Source organism: Lycium barbarum, chromosome 5 (assembly GCF_019175385.1).
Source record: "Lycium barbarum isolate Lr01 chromosome 5, ASM1917538v2, whole genome shotgun sequence".
NCBI classification, from domain to species: Eukaryota; Viridiplantae; Streptophyta; class Magnoliopsida; order Solanales; family Solanaceae; genus Lycium; species Lycium barbarum.
Genome location: NC_083341.1, coordinates 19837935 through 19853862, shown reverse-complemented (window position 1 = coordinate 19853862; position 15928 = coordinate 19837935). Strand labels below are relative to the sequence as shown.

Sequence of the window (15928 nt, the reverse complement as noted above, 5' to 3'; positions counted from 1 at the left end):
TTACTTTCGCAAAGTTAATAATGAAAAATACATCTAAATGGTTATTTTTTTACCCATAAATAATTTTTTACCCACTAAAAATTATTCGTATTATTTTTATAAAAAAAGATTATCCGTATTATTTTTGCTGGAAAAAAAATTATCCGTATTATTGGCTTAATACCTAAATGGACCCTTAAACTTGGCATGTTTTGTAAGATAGGCATATAAACTTACAAGGTCACCAGATAGATTTTTATCCTAAGCGCGTGAAGGATTTTAAAATTGCTAAGTCAGAATACAAGCCAATAAAAAAACGGAAAAGGCTCTTCGTTATACTTTAGGGCCAATTATACCCTTAAAGTTATACTATGTGGTCAATTATACCCTTATGTCTAACTGCTGCCACGTGGCATCATCCCAGCCCTTCAAAATTATTTTACCCTCAAATAATTTTTTACCCACTAAAATAACTCAACCCGACTTGATTTTTTTCCAGCAAAAATAATACGAATAATTTTTTTTTACAAAAATAATACGAATAATTTTTAGTGGATAAAAAATTATTTAAGGGTAAAAAAATAACCATTTAGATGTATTTTTCATTATTAACTTTGCGAAAGTAATTAAAAACAATGAGACACGTAGAAGGAGAGATATGAAAAAGAGAGGTAAAAGCCTAAAACACAAAAAGTCAAAAAAGAGGGCTCTGTTTGGACCTCTGAAATACGCAAGACACAAAACCAAAAACATCACCTGACAAAACTTAACCCCACGCTACATAATTGGCGTTTGGACCTCACGCACAGGTGTTCAATTCAAATGTGTTTAAAAAATACACTTTGAGCAAGTTTAAGTGTCTATCTGGTCACCTTGTAAGTTTATATGCCTATCTTACAAAACATGCCAAGTTTAAGGGTTCATCTAGGTATTAAGCCTTTTTTTTGTTGTAGAACTCTCGTGCTTTGCACGTGCAATGTCCGTGATTTTGTGATTGTCCGTTTGAGGAAGAAGAAAAAAAGTATACCAAAACTCACACTTTCTCACGATCTTTATAACACCTCTTAAAATTTTAGAGTTCAATCTCATTACACACGTCTTCACTTGAAATTCCGTTCCCGTACATCACATTTTGCTCACGTGACAAGTGCATTTTTTCCAACTTTTTCATAGTGTAAAGAGCTTTAAAAACAAAAGAAAAGAAAAAAGTTAAGGATATAGATTTGATTAAATGAAAACCTTTTTCATATTTCATTTTTTAGAATCGCCCCCCCCCCCCCCCCCACCCCACACACACACACACAACAAACCCCAATCCAACCTCCCCTATCCCAAATTCTCTGTCACTACTTGGGGTATTCACGGAAAATCGAAAAACGAACCAAGTCGAAGAAAAAAACCGACACCTTTTGGTTTGGGTAGTTTTGATTTTGGTTTAATTGTAAAAATCGATAAAATTTGATTTGGTTTTAATTTTAGGAAAAAATAACCAAACAAATCAAACCAACCCGACTAGGTAAATATTTATTTAAAATTTATAATTGCACGTCTATATATATATATACATGTATATCTTTATGTAAGATATTTAAAATTTTATGGTAGATATTAATTTTTTGCACTTTTGGTTCTTCGCCTTTACCTTCTAGTTTGATTTGTAGTTTTTATTTTGATAATTCCAAGAATCTATTTCATGTCCAAAATAACTTGTCTTTGAGTCCTTTATTTATTCATCATCGTTTAATTTAGTTATCGTCAAGATATTTGATACATGGCAACTCTGTAATTTTTTGCATAAAAATATTCATTGTAAGAAGTTATATTAAATTCCTTTGAAATGGCTAGTTTCTTGGACGATGCATACGATTTTCTAGAGGATACAACAACAAAAATACAATCAAACAGATACATATAGCAAAAATACATCCCGACCTCAAAAAACAATACATACGTGGTACAACCAAGGTGAAATACCTTGGGGAGAAAAGGAAGTTCGGATGATGAAATGACCAAGGTGGGCTAGGTCATTTGACGGGAATAGATCACGGAGATTTGCGCAAATACGATCATTTCAAACCGTTATTTAACCTTTTTCCTGTTTAAGCAAGTTTTATGAAAGTAAAATGGCGGTGCATAACTTGCTCAATAAGAGAGGTGCCACATCATGCACCTACTTAATGCGTAGCTTTACTATAGTCAAATGTTAATCATGTTGTATATCACTATATAATTATCCCAAATTATTATACTTTTCAGACTACGAATAACATATCACTTAAACCAAATATGGCACCCAATACAGTTTTATCTTCTTCCTCCACCAGCGAATTTTATCATTCCTTTTGACTCCACGTAAAGTCCTTTTGGAAACTTTTTTTTTTCTTCCTTCTGTTCTTTATGTTTTCGTAAAAAGAAATTTGGCCAAGAATATATTTTTCTCCTTATTTTTTTTGGCCTATTCTCTAATTATAAAATGAAAAACTCTAATTATGTATTAATTATTGTGCTCTATAATGGACAACTGAAAAGGCTTACAGAAAGCTTGCCACTCTGTAATTTAACGTACTCCATTTTACTACATGAAAAAAGAGTAGTGACAAAATTTGAAATAGTAGACCAACTAAGCACTATTCTAAATTGCTCAATTAAATAGGGATACATTCAATAAATGAAAGATGAAAAACCACCTCCCTATTTCAAGACGTTCACTTTTCCATGTTTTTCAAATCAATGTTGCACATATTAAGATTCTTTATGGCAACAAGAAGCAGCAGTTATGGTGAAAGCCTAACAATAAATAAAGAACATATCATGTGACATCAGGAGAACAAGAATATCCAAGCCTAACTTGTGAAGTTCTTTTTCAACTGTGCATTGACAGAGATATTTCCAACATTGGCTTTTATTATTTTGTATAGTCATTTCAACTCTTATTTCATTTATAGTTAATGTACTTATAAATTGATAGATATTACATTTTTGAAGTATGATCAGAACTACCGAATTACATTTCTTTGGTTTGTAACCTAACAGACTTGAATTAGAAAAATCAAAATCGGTTCGGTATTAAGTATCCACAAGTGAAGAAATGAAAATCATGCTAGAAAGCGCATTGAAATTCCGAAGAACCGAGCACCCGCCCCTACATATATGTAATGGAGACTATTAATTATTAATTGTTCTTATCTGGCTATGTAGTGAAGAGTGAAGACGCATGATTTTAGTTCAGTGGTTGCTTATTAAGTCAACCACTTGATAAGCAATATCCATAACCCAAAAGACCAAAAACAGTAAAAACACCATGTAAATTTCCACGAAATCGCAAGTTACGGTACACACCCAACGAGAAAATGATAAAAATGGTTTATTTATTTACGAGAGTTGCTAAATTGTCACACCAATTTGACTCAAATTTGGCCACTTATGTAAAAATCACCATAATCTCTATTGTACATTTTTAAATTAAGATAAACTTTGAGAAGAAAAGATAGAAATGACACTAAGTAAGCATAAATTATTAAATTTAACCTAAATAGTCATATGAATTTACCCCATTTGAGCCGTTGTGTCAAAAAATAGTGTGACAAAAAGACCTTATTGTTTATTTTATTGGTGAGCGTTCGGTTCCCACCTTGTAATCTTCTCCCCCATTTTCCCCTTTTTCTACCCCTACCCCCTAATATAATTTTTTTTTTTTAAAAGAAGATAAAATGGCCTCTTATTTTTTGCAGTAGGTCCAAAATAATACATTAAGTATCAACTAAGCAGTTTGGTCTTGTAAGTTTACTAAAAGTGACAATACTAGAAATAGAGTTTTTTCTCACTGACTTTCAGTGAGAAATTTGTGCTATAAAACATGATGTTCTCACATCATTCTTACCGAACCAGCTCACTAGGGAAACTCATGGTGGGAAACAAGTTCTCATTAAAACGCTGAGAAACTTCCTAATTTTTCTATGTGAAAATACTATATTTTGGCTTTTCCCACCGATATTCAGTGGAAAAATAGCCACCGAACATTTTTCAGTGGGAAATCAGTGGGAAAATAGAGATTTTAGTAGTGTGAGCACTTTGATCTTCATTAAATATGCATCAAACTCTAATTGTTACTCCATTCGTCCCAATTTTGTGACACTCTTTCCTTTTTAGCCAGTCACAAAATGAATGACGTCTTTCTTTATTTAGTAACAATTCAATTTAAAATTTATCTTTTTACCTTTAATTAAATGATTTCTAGCCACACAAATTTCTATGGTTTGTTTTAGATCACAAGTTTCAAACTCTTCTTTATTTCTTAAATTTCGTGCAGAGTCAAACACCCTCATATAAAATAGGACGGAGGGAGTCTATTTCACTAGAACTATAAAAAAATGTAGCCAGAAACACTAGAAATTTCTGTCAAATCCTAGAAACTGCAACATAAAGCTACATTAGACACAAGTAATAGATAAAAGAACACAATTTGCACATCAAAAACTTACACTAGACTCTTTAAATAGATCAAAAATAACATAAATTACAAAATATGTACTTCCAAATGTAAATCCCGCCTAAATATTTTCTATTTTTATAATCGTTTAAATTTAACAATCAGAGTCTGGTTAACAGAGATTACAAGTACTCACTTTGGCAAATTTAAAGAACCAAAACTGCTCAATTGATACTTAAGGCACTATTTTGAACATACTACAAAAGATAAGGGACCATTTTTGTCATTTTCTCCCACACCACCAACTATAAATAACAGGTATGCTACTCAATCTTGATATCCAATTATTTGGAGTGTTAGCAAACAAAAAATCACTAAAAAAATTATGGGTGTCAAATATGGTTTACTTTTCTCAGCATTAGTGCTACTTCTCCTAGCACTAAAACTAGAAGCAGGGGGAATTGTAATTTATTGGGGCCAAAATGGGAATGAAGGTAGCTTAGCTAGTACTTGTGCATCAAATAACTATGTCATTGTCAATATTGCATTCCTTGTAGTATTTGGGAATGGGCAAAAACCAGTATTGAACTTAGCTGGTCATTGTGATCCTAGTGCTGGTGCATGCACTGGTTTGAGCAATGATATTAGAGCATGTCAAAGCAGAGGCATTAAAGTTATGCTCTCCCTTGGTGGTGGTGCTGGAAGCTATTACCTTTCTTCTGCTGATGATGCCAGGCAAGCTAGTACCATAGAGGAAATTAATTTAGTCTTTTTGATTATCTAATATTGATTTGAGTCTTTTCTTTTTCGATTTAACCATCTGATGTCTGGAACTCACTAACTCGACTGATCTAAATTCGTGTCACGTAAAGCATATCAGGAATTTGTTCATTCTCACGCCTTGGAATATTATATGAATTGATACACAAGGAAAACTCGTCTAAATACACTACTCTATTTGTTACATTCTGTATATGACACCTTTCTTTTTTTAATATAATACAAAAAGAGTGATATGTTTATGTATTTGGAAGCTAAGAATCTTTTTTTTTTTTTAAATCCAGTTCCTGCACCAACGTGAACCCCAGTTAAATTCAGGCATGATATACTTTTTAGTTATTGGGAGAACCCAATTTTTTCAAATGAACAATTTAAATACCTATTGATTCTAACGATTGGTTGAAGAGTTGATTATTCAGATCGTCAATTGCAATATGAAAACGTGACTAATTAAATTGGTCCGAAGTGAGAAGCAAAAATATTCTGATTAAGACGTCCTCGGTAATATCATCTTGACTCTCGAAGTCATGTGCAGTAGCATTACCAAACCAAATACAATGAGCAGTTTTAATTTAAGCATATGATTTTATCTTTAACCACATAATTTAAGCATATGTCAAAAAGATTTCTCTCTTTCCTGGACTCCCAGTCTAGTCAAATGCCATTATACACTTTTTGAGCTTTTGCACTTCCCGTGACCAACTTCATGCTATTTTTTTGTCAAAATACCCTGCAGGAATGTAGCAAATTATTTATGGAACAACTATCTTGGAGGTCAATCAAATTCACGTCCACTAGGCGACGCAGTTCTAGATGGAATCGATTTCGATATTGAAGGTGGAACAACACAACACTGGGATGAACTAGCAAGAGCCCTCTCGGGATTCAGTCGACAAAGAAAAGTATACTTAAGTGCAGCTCCACAATGTCCATTTCCAGATGCATGGCTAAATGGGGCACTCAAAACTGGCCTATTTGACTATGTTTGGGTTCAATTCTACAACAACCCTCCATGTCAATACTCTCGAGGGAACGCGGAGAATCTAAAAAGTTACTGGAACAAATGGACCGCGAATATTCAAGCTGGAAAGATTTTTCTAGGATTGCCGGCATCTCCAAGAGCAGCTGGAAGTGGTTTTATACCGTCTCGTGTTCTTGTTTCTAAGGTTCTACCAGCAATTAGTGGTTCGCCAAAGTATGGGGGTGTTATGCTTTGGTCTAAATTTTATGACAAGGGTTATAGCTCTGCTATAAAGCCCATAGTCTGAGATATATGGCCATATATAGTGGGTCATCTTGTATTAATATTATGAATAATGTAATATAGTACTGAATAAAGAGGCTTTCACAGTTCTTGTTTTATATGTAGTCTTGAGATATATGGCCATATATAGTGGGTCATCTTGTATTAATATGATGAATAATGTTATATAGTACTGAATAAAGAGGCTTTCCCAGTTCTTGTTTTATATATGTGTATATACGCCGAGCTCTCTTTCTGGGTGGATACGTGAGAAATTCACTATGAAAATTGACATAGCATAATACATAAGAGTACGATGTGCAAGACCAAATGAAATATATCTCATATGACATATTAAAACATGAAAGGTACATCTTTTTTGATATTTTCATTTTTCAGGATGTAAAGTACATCTTTTTGTGTTTTTCATTTCTTCAAAATGAAAGATACAACAATATAGTAGATTCAGATACAAAGATCTGACATCAAATTCCGTATAACATTGACAACTCGATTTATTCACCTTCGCGGCTCCTCTAATAGCTCTTATGGCTATGAAAACAAACTACTTTGGCAGCATGCCAAGACACTCAACTACAAGATTACCACACAACAAACCCCATTACTGATCGAGTCATGACAAAAAGGAAAGTTTACTACACGACAAAAGCTTACAAGAAAGGCAGGTCGAAACGGACTATAAATCCCTGGTGCATACAATATTATCACCTGTCAAATGATCAATTTATCTGTAGCTTCGGTAATTAGGAGTGTACATGCAACTCTCAGCATACTTCACCAAATCTGCAGGTCGAGGGAGACGTGTTGCCACACCTGGAGTACAAATGTCCAAATTGTTTAATGTTCAAGTTAAACAAGACAAGACAAAAGGTGAAAAGAACACAAAAAATGAAAAGAAATACACTCACCAAGTTCATATGCTTTGGCTGCAACACTGGCAGCTATGTGAGCTGAGATCTTTCTGATATCAGCAAAACTAGGGTATATCATTCCCTTGGCATAATGTTCGTCGGTTACTTGAGCAGCCAAAGCTTCCGCTGTTTCATAGAAAATCAACTAGTTTTAGAAAAGCTTTTTTAAAATTTTTTAGCCCGTGGGCCGTAATTACGGACACTAGCCAAATATACAAACAAATACACTAATTATGTATATAATGTGTATATTTATGTATATTTATACTTGATATACCGAACATAAACATTTGCCGGCTACTATTTTTTAGGTCGGCCACAAAAGGTAATTAGCCGTTTCAGTAGTGTTGAAAATTATCGCATCTAATTGAGAAGATATGAAGACTTCAGTAAAAGAACCCCAACACGAAATCATTGGTCTGTTGGACTTACAAGCTGCTAAAAGCATGTCATCGTGCACGCGGATTGTACCAGACATGACCAAACCAAAACCAAATCCAGGGAATATGTAACAGTTGTTTGCCTGTATCGCAAGGAGAGAATAGAAATCAGGAATTGTTCCATTCTGAACTGACTATTAACAGAGAAAGCATATGCATTCACAATTACCTGGCCAGGAAAGTAGGTTTTTTCGTTGTACTCAAAAGAAGGGAATGGACTTCCACTGGCAAAAACAGCGCGACCCTTTTAAAAAAAGGCAATTGACAAGCCAGTCAGTGTCATGAATCACTACTAAAAAAGTATGAATCATAGACGGACAAAATTTGTAGCTAAACAACAAAATCCGATGCTAATCCTATTTAGCGATGGATTATCAAAAAATCGTGTTAGCTACGAGCAATTTAACGACGGATTAGCGAAAAAGTTCATCGCTAATTCTAGTTTTTCCTGTACTGAATGTAAGCTAAAATGACGACAAATATATATAACTGGAATTGTTTCTCAATCGATACTTCGTACCTCACTCCAAGTATAAGCTTCTTCAGCAGTACATTCAGCTTGTGAGGTTGGGTTTGAGAGAGCCATAATCAGAGGTCTCTGAAAAAATTATTTTTCGGTCTGTCAGCTCAAGAAATAAAAATTTTCTTGGTAAAAAGAAATGAAACACGAAACAGATCACCTTATTCATGGATGCCATGGCCTCAACTACTTCCTTCGTAAATGTTCTTCCAGTTCCAGATGTCCCAATTAAGACGGATGGCTTAATGGCCTAAATTTAAGAGCAAGGAGAGTTCATAAACCATAGAAAAATGAGTTTTTAAGATGGAAATTGACGGTGGGGGATCTCATCGTACCTTAACAGCATCTAGGAGATTGTTGACAGGTTTGTGTTCATGTGCCCAAGGCTTCTTGAAGGATTGAAGTGTTTCCTTGCGACCACTAACAATAAGACCCTGTACATGATCACTAATTTAGATGGATATTATATAAGATGAAAACTCAATAGAGACTAGCTTCTCTAAGGAGATCGTAGATCGTATATTTTTTCTACCTTTGAGTCCACAAGCCAGATCTTTTTTCGCGTCTCCTCCACGGGAGTGTTTGTCTGCAGGAAACAACATAAAAATTTATTACGTGCAACTAATTGGAATTAGAGCAAATCTTCGTTCTACAGTTTGTACGAATAAACCAATCTGATACCTTGTTTGAAATTTCAAGTGCTATCAGTTCTGCAATACCAGTCCCAGCCTGCAATCATGAAGCGATTAACATGAGTCGATTGGCCTTGAGATCCTCATAAATAGTTCATTATGTATGCATCGCAATTTTGACAATTAAACTAGCAGAAACAGAAAGATATCATCATTCGACACGCGACTTAATTTCATTTTAAGTCATTATGGAATCTGTTACCAGTTTAATACATTTTTTACACCATTTAGTTTGTAAAATCTCGTGCACTGAAAACAAACCAAGATGGAGCGGCAAATTTATCAAAAAGGATGGAAAATAACCTCTCCGGCACCGAGGAACAAGAATGTATGATCACATAATGCACCTCCAAGTAGCTTAAGGGATGCAATAAGCCCTGCAAGCACCACAGAAGCTGTCCCCTGCAATAGCGTAATCAACAATCAGAAATGAACATATCAATCTCTATGAGAACAGCCACAGCGACAATATACTATACCTGTATATCATCATTGAAGACCAAATGCGTGGTACAATATTTAGCCAACAGCTCAAAAGCATTGTGGTTTGCAAAATCTTCAAACTGAGAATGAAGTTATAAATGTCAGGTTCAGGCATCTCAAGGGAAAAAAGTGATGAACCATTCATTGATGTAATATTGGACAAGTTTCAAATATTTGACCTGTACGAGAATTTTTTCACCATAATTTTGCTTCACAGCTGTCATGAATTCATGAAGCAATTCATAATATTCCTGAAAGAAGACAAAAAGTTTTGGCAAAAGCAGCTTCCGTAAAAATTAAGACTTCTACATAGTAATCTGGAATGGTGCTAAAGTTCACCTGCCCAGTTGCTCTCTTTTGTCTGAGACCAATGTAGAACTCGTCGTTCAGTAACTTCTCATTGTTTGTCCCTACGTCAATGGTTATAGGCAAGCACTGCATATGCAAGAAAAATTGATGATTGAAAATGTTCATAGATAAGAATATGGCACAGAATCAAGGATATAATAATAATTCACAAATTTTGGTACCGCTGAAGGTCTGACTCCTCCAAGTGCAGTATACAAAGCCAATTTCCCAACTGGTATCCCCATTCCCTGGCAGCCAAGATCCCCAAGTCCCAAAATTCTTTCTCCATCAGTAACGACGATGACCTGGACTGATTTTTCAGGCCAGTTCTTCAATACCTCAAGGATCCTTCCCCTGAATATAAAAATTATTCATACTTCAGTTGAATTTACTATCATGTGAAAGCAGTAAAAGAAACCTTTAACCCGCAAATTTCATACTTTTCATTCAAGCTGATGTATAAACCCTGTGGACGCTTAAAAATGCTTCCATATTTTTGACACGCCTCACCAACAGTTGGAGTGTAGACAATTGGAAGTAACTCTTCTACATTATCAATAAGAAGCTTGTAGAACAGCCTTTCATTTCTTTCCTGCAAATTACAACCAAAAGAAATATTGGGCATATAACAATATTCCTTTCTTGGTTTCAGATGAAAAATCAGAACCAACAAATGTTTCCAAGGATACCTCTAATTCCATCAAGGCAACATATTTGTGCAGAGGGACGTCATATTGGCGAATAGATTGCATAAGTTTTTTCTCCTATTTGACATAACACAAAACATTAATAAAGTTCTTATAAAGATCACACACACACACATACATTTCACGATTTGAGACCTGTATTAGTAACAAATTTTACCTGAAGTTCCTGTGTGGAAACCACAGGAGGAAGAAGGCCTCGCAAGTAATGAGCATCTCTTTCTCTCTCGGTGAAGGCAAGCCCTTTGTTGTAACGTGGATCTCTCAACAAGTTGTAGCCACTGTTATTACAAGTCAGTCATAAATGGTATCAAAATTATAAACTTCCTGAATATTGCTTGTCTTACTAATTCATGAACATCTCATCACCTTTGAGTCAGGCTTAAATCCTACTTCATCAACTATAAACATATCAAAATAGTGGAAATACTTATGGATGTTAAGATGTTACTTGAACATGAAAAAGAGCTAAAGAGTTATTTCCTAGCACAATCATCATAAAATGCAGATCCATCTAAAAGATACTTTTCTTGACAGCATAGTATCTATCTACATGTTCAAGAAAACCACTAAGCACAAAAAAATACAACTTAACCTCAGCAGAATTCCAGTAAAATATAGTGCTTCTACCATTAGATTCACAGGCGGATCCAAAATGTTGACTGCTGGTTCACAAGAACCAGTAACTTTTACTTTAACCCTGTATATATATTTTTTAAAATATTCACTAAATATCTATAAATATTTGAATGTAAACCTAATTATTATTGTATATCAACTTGAAGCTGCCTCTAATTAGACTAACACTAGCTAGAATCAGACATTTAAAGTATGACAAGCTGCAATCCAGCACAATAATCAACAACAGACAACAAACTTGCATTAAAATCAAAGAAATATCATCTGAAAAACTAAAAAAAAAAACTGAAGTACAAAATAGGATTAGTATATTAATATTTAATGAGTCAAATTAAACCAGAGGCAGAACAATTCGGAGTTATTTCAAACAAAATGAAGCTGAAACTTAAACTTAAAAGTATCAGACAATAACCGTAGAGGTGATGGGCGGAAATTGGGTATGCCCAGAAACCAAAACTATAATATCAGTGAATAAGCATGGACATGGTGAGTGGTGATCGGAGAAACTAGTAATGGCGGATCCAGAGTGTTATTTTCAGGCATCCAGTAGCTTTTTTCCAAACTCTATATACAGTATATATTAGATATCTACTAAATATCTATAAATATTTGAATGTGAATCCAGTTTCATATAAAACACACATCAGACCAACGATCAGTTGCTCCTTTTTTCTGAACTATCACCATCTATTTAACACATACATGGTGGAATAACTAATAGTTGGAGTGTAAAACTCGCAAAAAGGTGATTGCTCATGTGCTTTTGACTATTAACTCAATCTAGTTATTAACTTAGCCAGCATTTGGCCATAAATTTTAGATCAGATTATTGTCAAATATCCGTTTGGCCATGAAATTCGATCAGAGTTTGAAATGTTATCTTCAAAATATTTTCAAGTTTCAAAGGAGAAATTTCACTTTCACCTCACAAAACTTTAATTTTTTTGAGGTAAAATGCATGTCCAAACACAACTTCAACAACTCAAATTTTCAAATTTCAACTCCAAAAATTTAAGACAAAATAGGTTCTTAAGTTCATTTTAGGAACTCATAAAGTTCTGAATTCCTCCGAGAAAATTGAATTCAAAAGTTTTGAGTTCATAGGTACCTAGAAACGGCAATAGTCCAGGGAGTGATGCACTGATCCTCGGTGGCACAATCCTCACCGTACATGTCCTCAACGCCACCCGCTGGTGTTGATATCTGCTCCTTCAACTCGCTCTCCATTTTCTCTTCTTTTAAATATCTTCTTTAATTCACACACAATAATACACTTCTGTTCGTTTGTAACTCTTACAGTTTTGCCAACTATATATATATATATATACACACAAGTATTTGTGTGTGAAAGAAAACAGTTGACGAAGTATATCCTTCTAGAGTTATTCTTCCCGACGCTGCTTTTAGCAATAGTTGAATTGATATTTCTTTCCTCACACAACGACTACGTACTACGGTCCTACCTTGTATTAGTATATTCTATCTTTGTATATACATGATGATGAAGTTTTGACCAGTAAGAACTCTTAACGTACTATCATTATAGATATTTAACTAATTTGGCATATAATACTCTTAAATTTGTTAACTAGGGACAGTTAGAGGCGGGTGCTAATCTCATATGGCCACTCAACTAAAGTGGTCCAGGAGCCCGTTTGAATTGGCTTATAAGCTGTTTTTAGTTTTTTGAAGTGTTTGGCTGGCCAGCTTAAAGTTATTTTGTGCTTAAAATAAGCTCAAAAAAATAATTGGGTTCATTTGACTTAGCTTATCTAAAGCAGCTTATAAGCTGAAAACAGCTTATAAGCCAAAAAAAAAAATTAGATTACCCCAACTTATTTTTTTAGCTTATAAGCTGTTTGCAGCTTATAGACATAAGCCTATCTAAACAGACTCCTTTTCGAAAGTCAATCAACTTTATTTTATAACCAAAAGTCATTCAACTACTAGTATTTCACATAGAAAATCACTTAACTACTGATATTTTACATAAAAAGTCACTCGCTCAACCAATTTGAATGATTTTTTCATTAAGATTTGATGACATGAAAATTTTATTTTAAGCTAAAAAATTTAAGAAATAAAAAGGTACTCATTCTAATTATTCTATTGACCCGCCTCACTTGGTCCGACTAGCTAAAATTATATGGGTCAAATATCTATATCAAGACTTGTATAATTTTATCACGTCAAATTAAGTGGCGCAGGTCAATAAAATAATTAAAATGGGTATCATTTTATTTCTTAAAATTTAGCTTAAATTTTTTTTTTCATGTCATCAAAATTTAATGAAAAAATTATTGAAAGTGGTTGAATGACTTTTTAATTATAAAACAAAATTGAGTGAAGAGACATACCCTAAATTAAGTAATCATATGAGAAAAAGGGGCAACGCTCGGACCAATATTATGTGTTATCCAAATACTACGCGTATGGCATAAATGATGGTGGCTGCGAGAATGGGTATTACGAAAGAATGACCATACAAACAGAAAAGGCTTAATACCTAGATGGACCTTTAAACTTGGCATGTTTTGTAAGATAGGCATATAAACTTACAAGGTGACCAGATAGACACTTAAACTTACTCAAAGTGTATTTTTCAAGTTTTCCAGTTGTTTTGAAAATAAAAACTATATTTTTCAAACACTCACAATTTTTATGGCCAAACAAGCCCTAAATATATCATAAAATATTTTTTTTAAAATGCAAAAATAAGGCAAACGCATATACATGAGACTATAAATGTGCACTTAAACCAATAAATACTCGCTAATCGCAATTTTGCAGCTTTCAATTAACTCGGTTTTTTTTTACACTTGAATAATTAAAAAACAATAAATTTAACCAATAAAAATCCTTAAAAAAAGAAATTTCAAATTAAGAAAACTGTAAAGCCGAGAAGAAAATCCTTAAAAAAAGAAATTTCTTAATTTGAAATTTCTTTTTTTAAGGATTTTTTATTGGTTAAAGTTATTGTTTTTTAATTATTCAAGTGTAAAAAAAAATCCGAGTTAATTGAAAGCTGCAAAATTGCGATTAGCGAGTATTTATTGGTTTAAGTGCACATTTATAGTCTCATGTATATGCGTTTGCCTTATTTTTGCATTTTAAAAAAAATATTTTGTGATATATTTAGGGCTTGTTTGGCCATGAAAATTGTGAGTGTTTGAAAAATATAGTTTTTATTTTCAAAACAACTGGAAAACTTGAAAAATACACTTTGAGTAAGTTTAAGTGTCTATTTGGTCACCTTGTAAGTTTATATGCCTATCTTACAAAACATGTCAAGTTTAAGGGTCCATCTAGGTATTAAGCCAACAGAAAATGAACAGAAAAGAGTTTTTATATATGAAAATAACTTAATTTGAATTTCTTTTTATATTTTTAATGAGATAATTTTATAGTTACATGAATATTTATATTCGATATTAAATAACAAGTAATCCCACGTTTCATTTTGTTTATCATTATTTGGCTCCACACTTTAAGAAAATAAAAAGGCTTTTTGAGTAGGTTGATCTTAAACTAATGGTCTATGTAATGTATCAAAATGCGCTTTAAATCTTATGTTCTTAAATATGCTATATAGAATATTGGGTATAAAATGTTACTCTATTCATCCATTTTTACTTGTCCATAGTTAAACTTGACACACCCCTTAAAGAGCGATAAATAAAATGACAAGTTTACTATATCATTCCTAATTATTATAAATTCTAAATAATATAAAATAATCAAACATACTTTAAAAGTTGTGCAGCTACTAACAATTTGTTGAATTTTTCAACCTAATAATTAATAATAAAGATAAAATAGGCATGAAATGGTAAATTATCTCTTGATTTTTCAAGCTGAATAAATAAAGGTGGACATCTATTTTTAATATACTTGACAACTAAATATGGACCGAGGAAGTACTAAGTACAATATATGACATTCTTTTTAAACAATTTAAAAAAAAAATTGAGACAGAAGAAGTAACTCTTTTTATCTTCTTGAACTCAGTCTCAATCAAAATATATCACATAATTGAGACGGAAGAAGTACGTAGTCCCTCTGTCTCATATTATTTGTCTTGTTTCGCTTTTTGAGAGTAAGTTGATTAATCTTTGGAGCTAAATTTGATTAGATTAATTCAATATATAAAATCATAATTTAGATATTCAAAAATTATATAAAAAATTACTATAAGTTGCAATTCTTTTTATATTAATATGATGAAAAAATATATCTCAAAATGTTAGTAGTTAAAATTTATTTTACTTTATTTTTAAAAAATGAAAGTAGACAAATAATATGAAACGGAGAAAGTATTTACTTTTCTCCAATATTTCACAAATTTCAAAATCTGCATGTGAAATTTTTAATTGCCTATTGACTATTGTCTTGTCTGGCGGCTTTAGTGCTGGGCAGACAAAACGCAAAAGAAGCGGCCCAAAAAGTCATTTTCTCATTGAGGGTCATGGCGTTGTAGTGCGGGAACGTGACTCCCATTTGTCAAATCATTTTGGAATATTCGTCTATTATAATTTATTATGAGAATAGAAAGATTTTAGTTAAGCTTAAATTTTAAATATACCATAATATAATTTGACTATAAATATTGGTCATTAAAGATAAAAGAAAAATTATAAATATGTTCTTCCATTGATTTTAATTTATGTGATTTTGTACGAAATTAAAGAAAGAAATGAAAAAAAAAAGTCTGGTGCACCAAGCTTCTGCTATGTGCAAGA

At 32.9% G+C, this 15928-nt stretch overlaps 2 protein-coding genes across 2 annotated transcripts; one reads left to right on the top strand and one right to left on the bottom strand.

Annotated features, from left to right (window-relative positions):
- Positions 1-4766: 4766 nt before the first annotated feature.
- LOC132642365 (acidic endochitinase) lies at positions 4767-6624 on the top strand. Its single transcript, XM_060359593.1, has 2 exons — positions 4767-5143; positions 5925-6624. Exons 1-2 carry the CDS (start codon positions 4794-4796, stop codon positions 6454-6456), a joined length of 882 nt encoding a protein of 293 aa, XP_060215576.1. The 5' UTR covers positions 4767-4793; the 3' UTR covers positions 6457-6624.
- A 161-nt stretch (positions 6625-6785) lies between these two features.
- On the bottom strand, positions 6786-12582 carry LOC132640660 (NADP-dependent malic enzyme-like). The gene is made up of 18 exons (XM_060357340.1): positions 12298-12582; positions 10711-10831; positions 10536-10610; positions 10287-10438; positions 10029-10200; positions 9838-9933; positions 9678-9749; positions 9495-9578; positions 9319-9417; positions 9005-9052; positions 8856-8909; positions 8659-8757; positions 8484-8573; positions 8324-8401; positions 7973-8047; positions 7796-7886; positions 7361-7489; positions 6786-7265 (listed from the first exon to the last, which is right to left on the bottom strand). Exons 1-18 carry the CDS (start codon positions 12414-12416, stop codon positions 7177-7179), a joined length of 1743 nt encoding a protein of 580 aa, XP_060213323.1. The 5' UTR covers positions 12417-12582; the 3' UTR covers positions 6786-7176.
- Positions 12583-15928: the final 3346 nt, after the last annotated feature.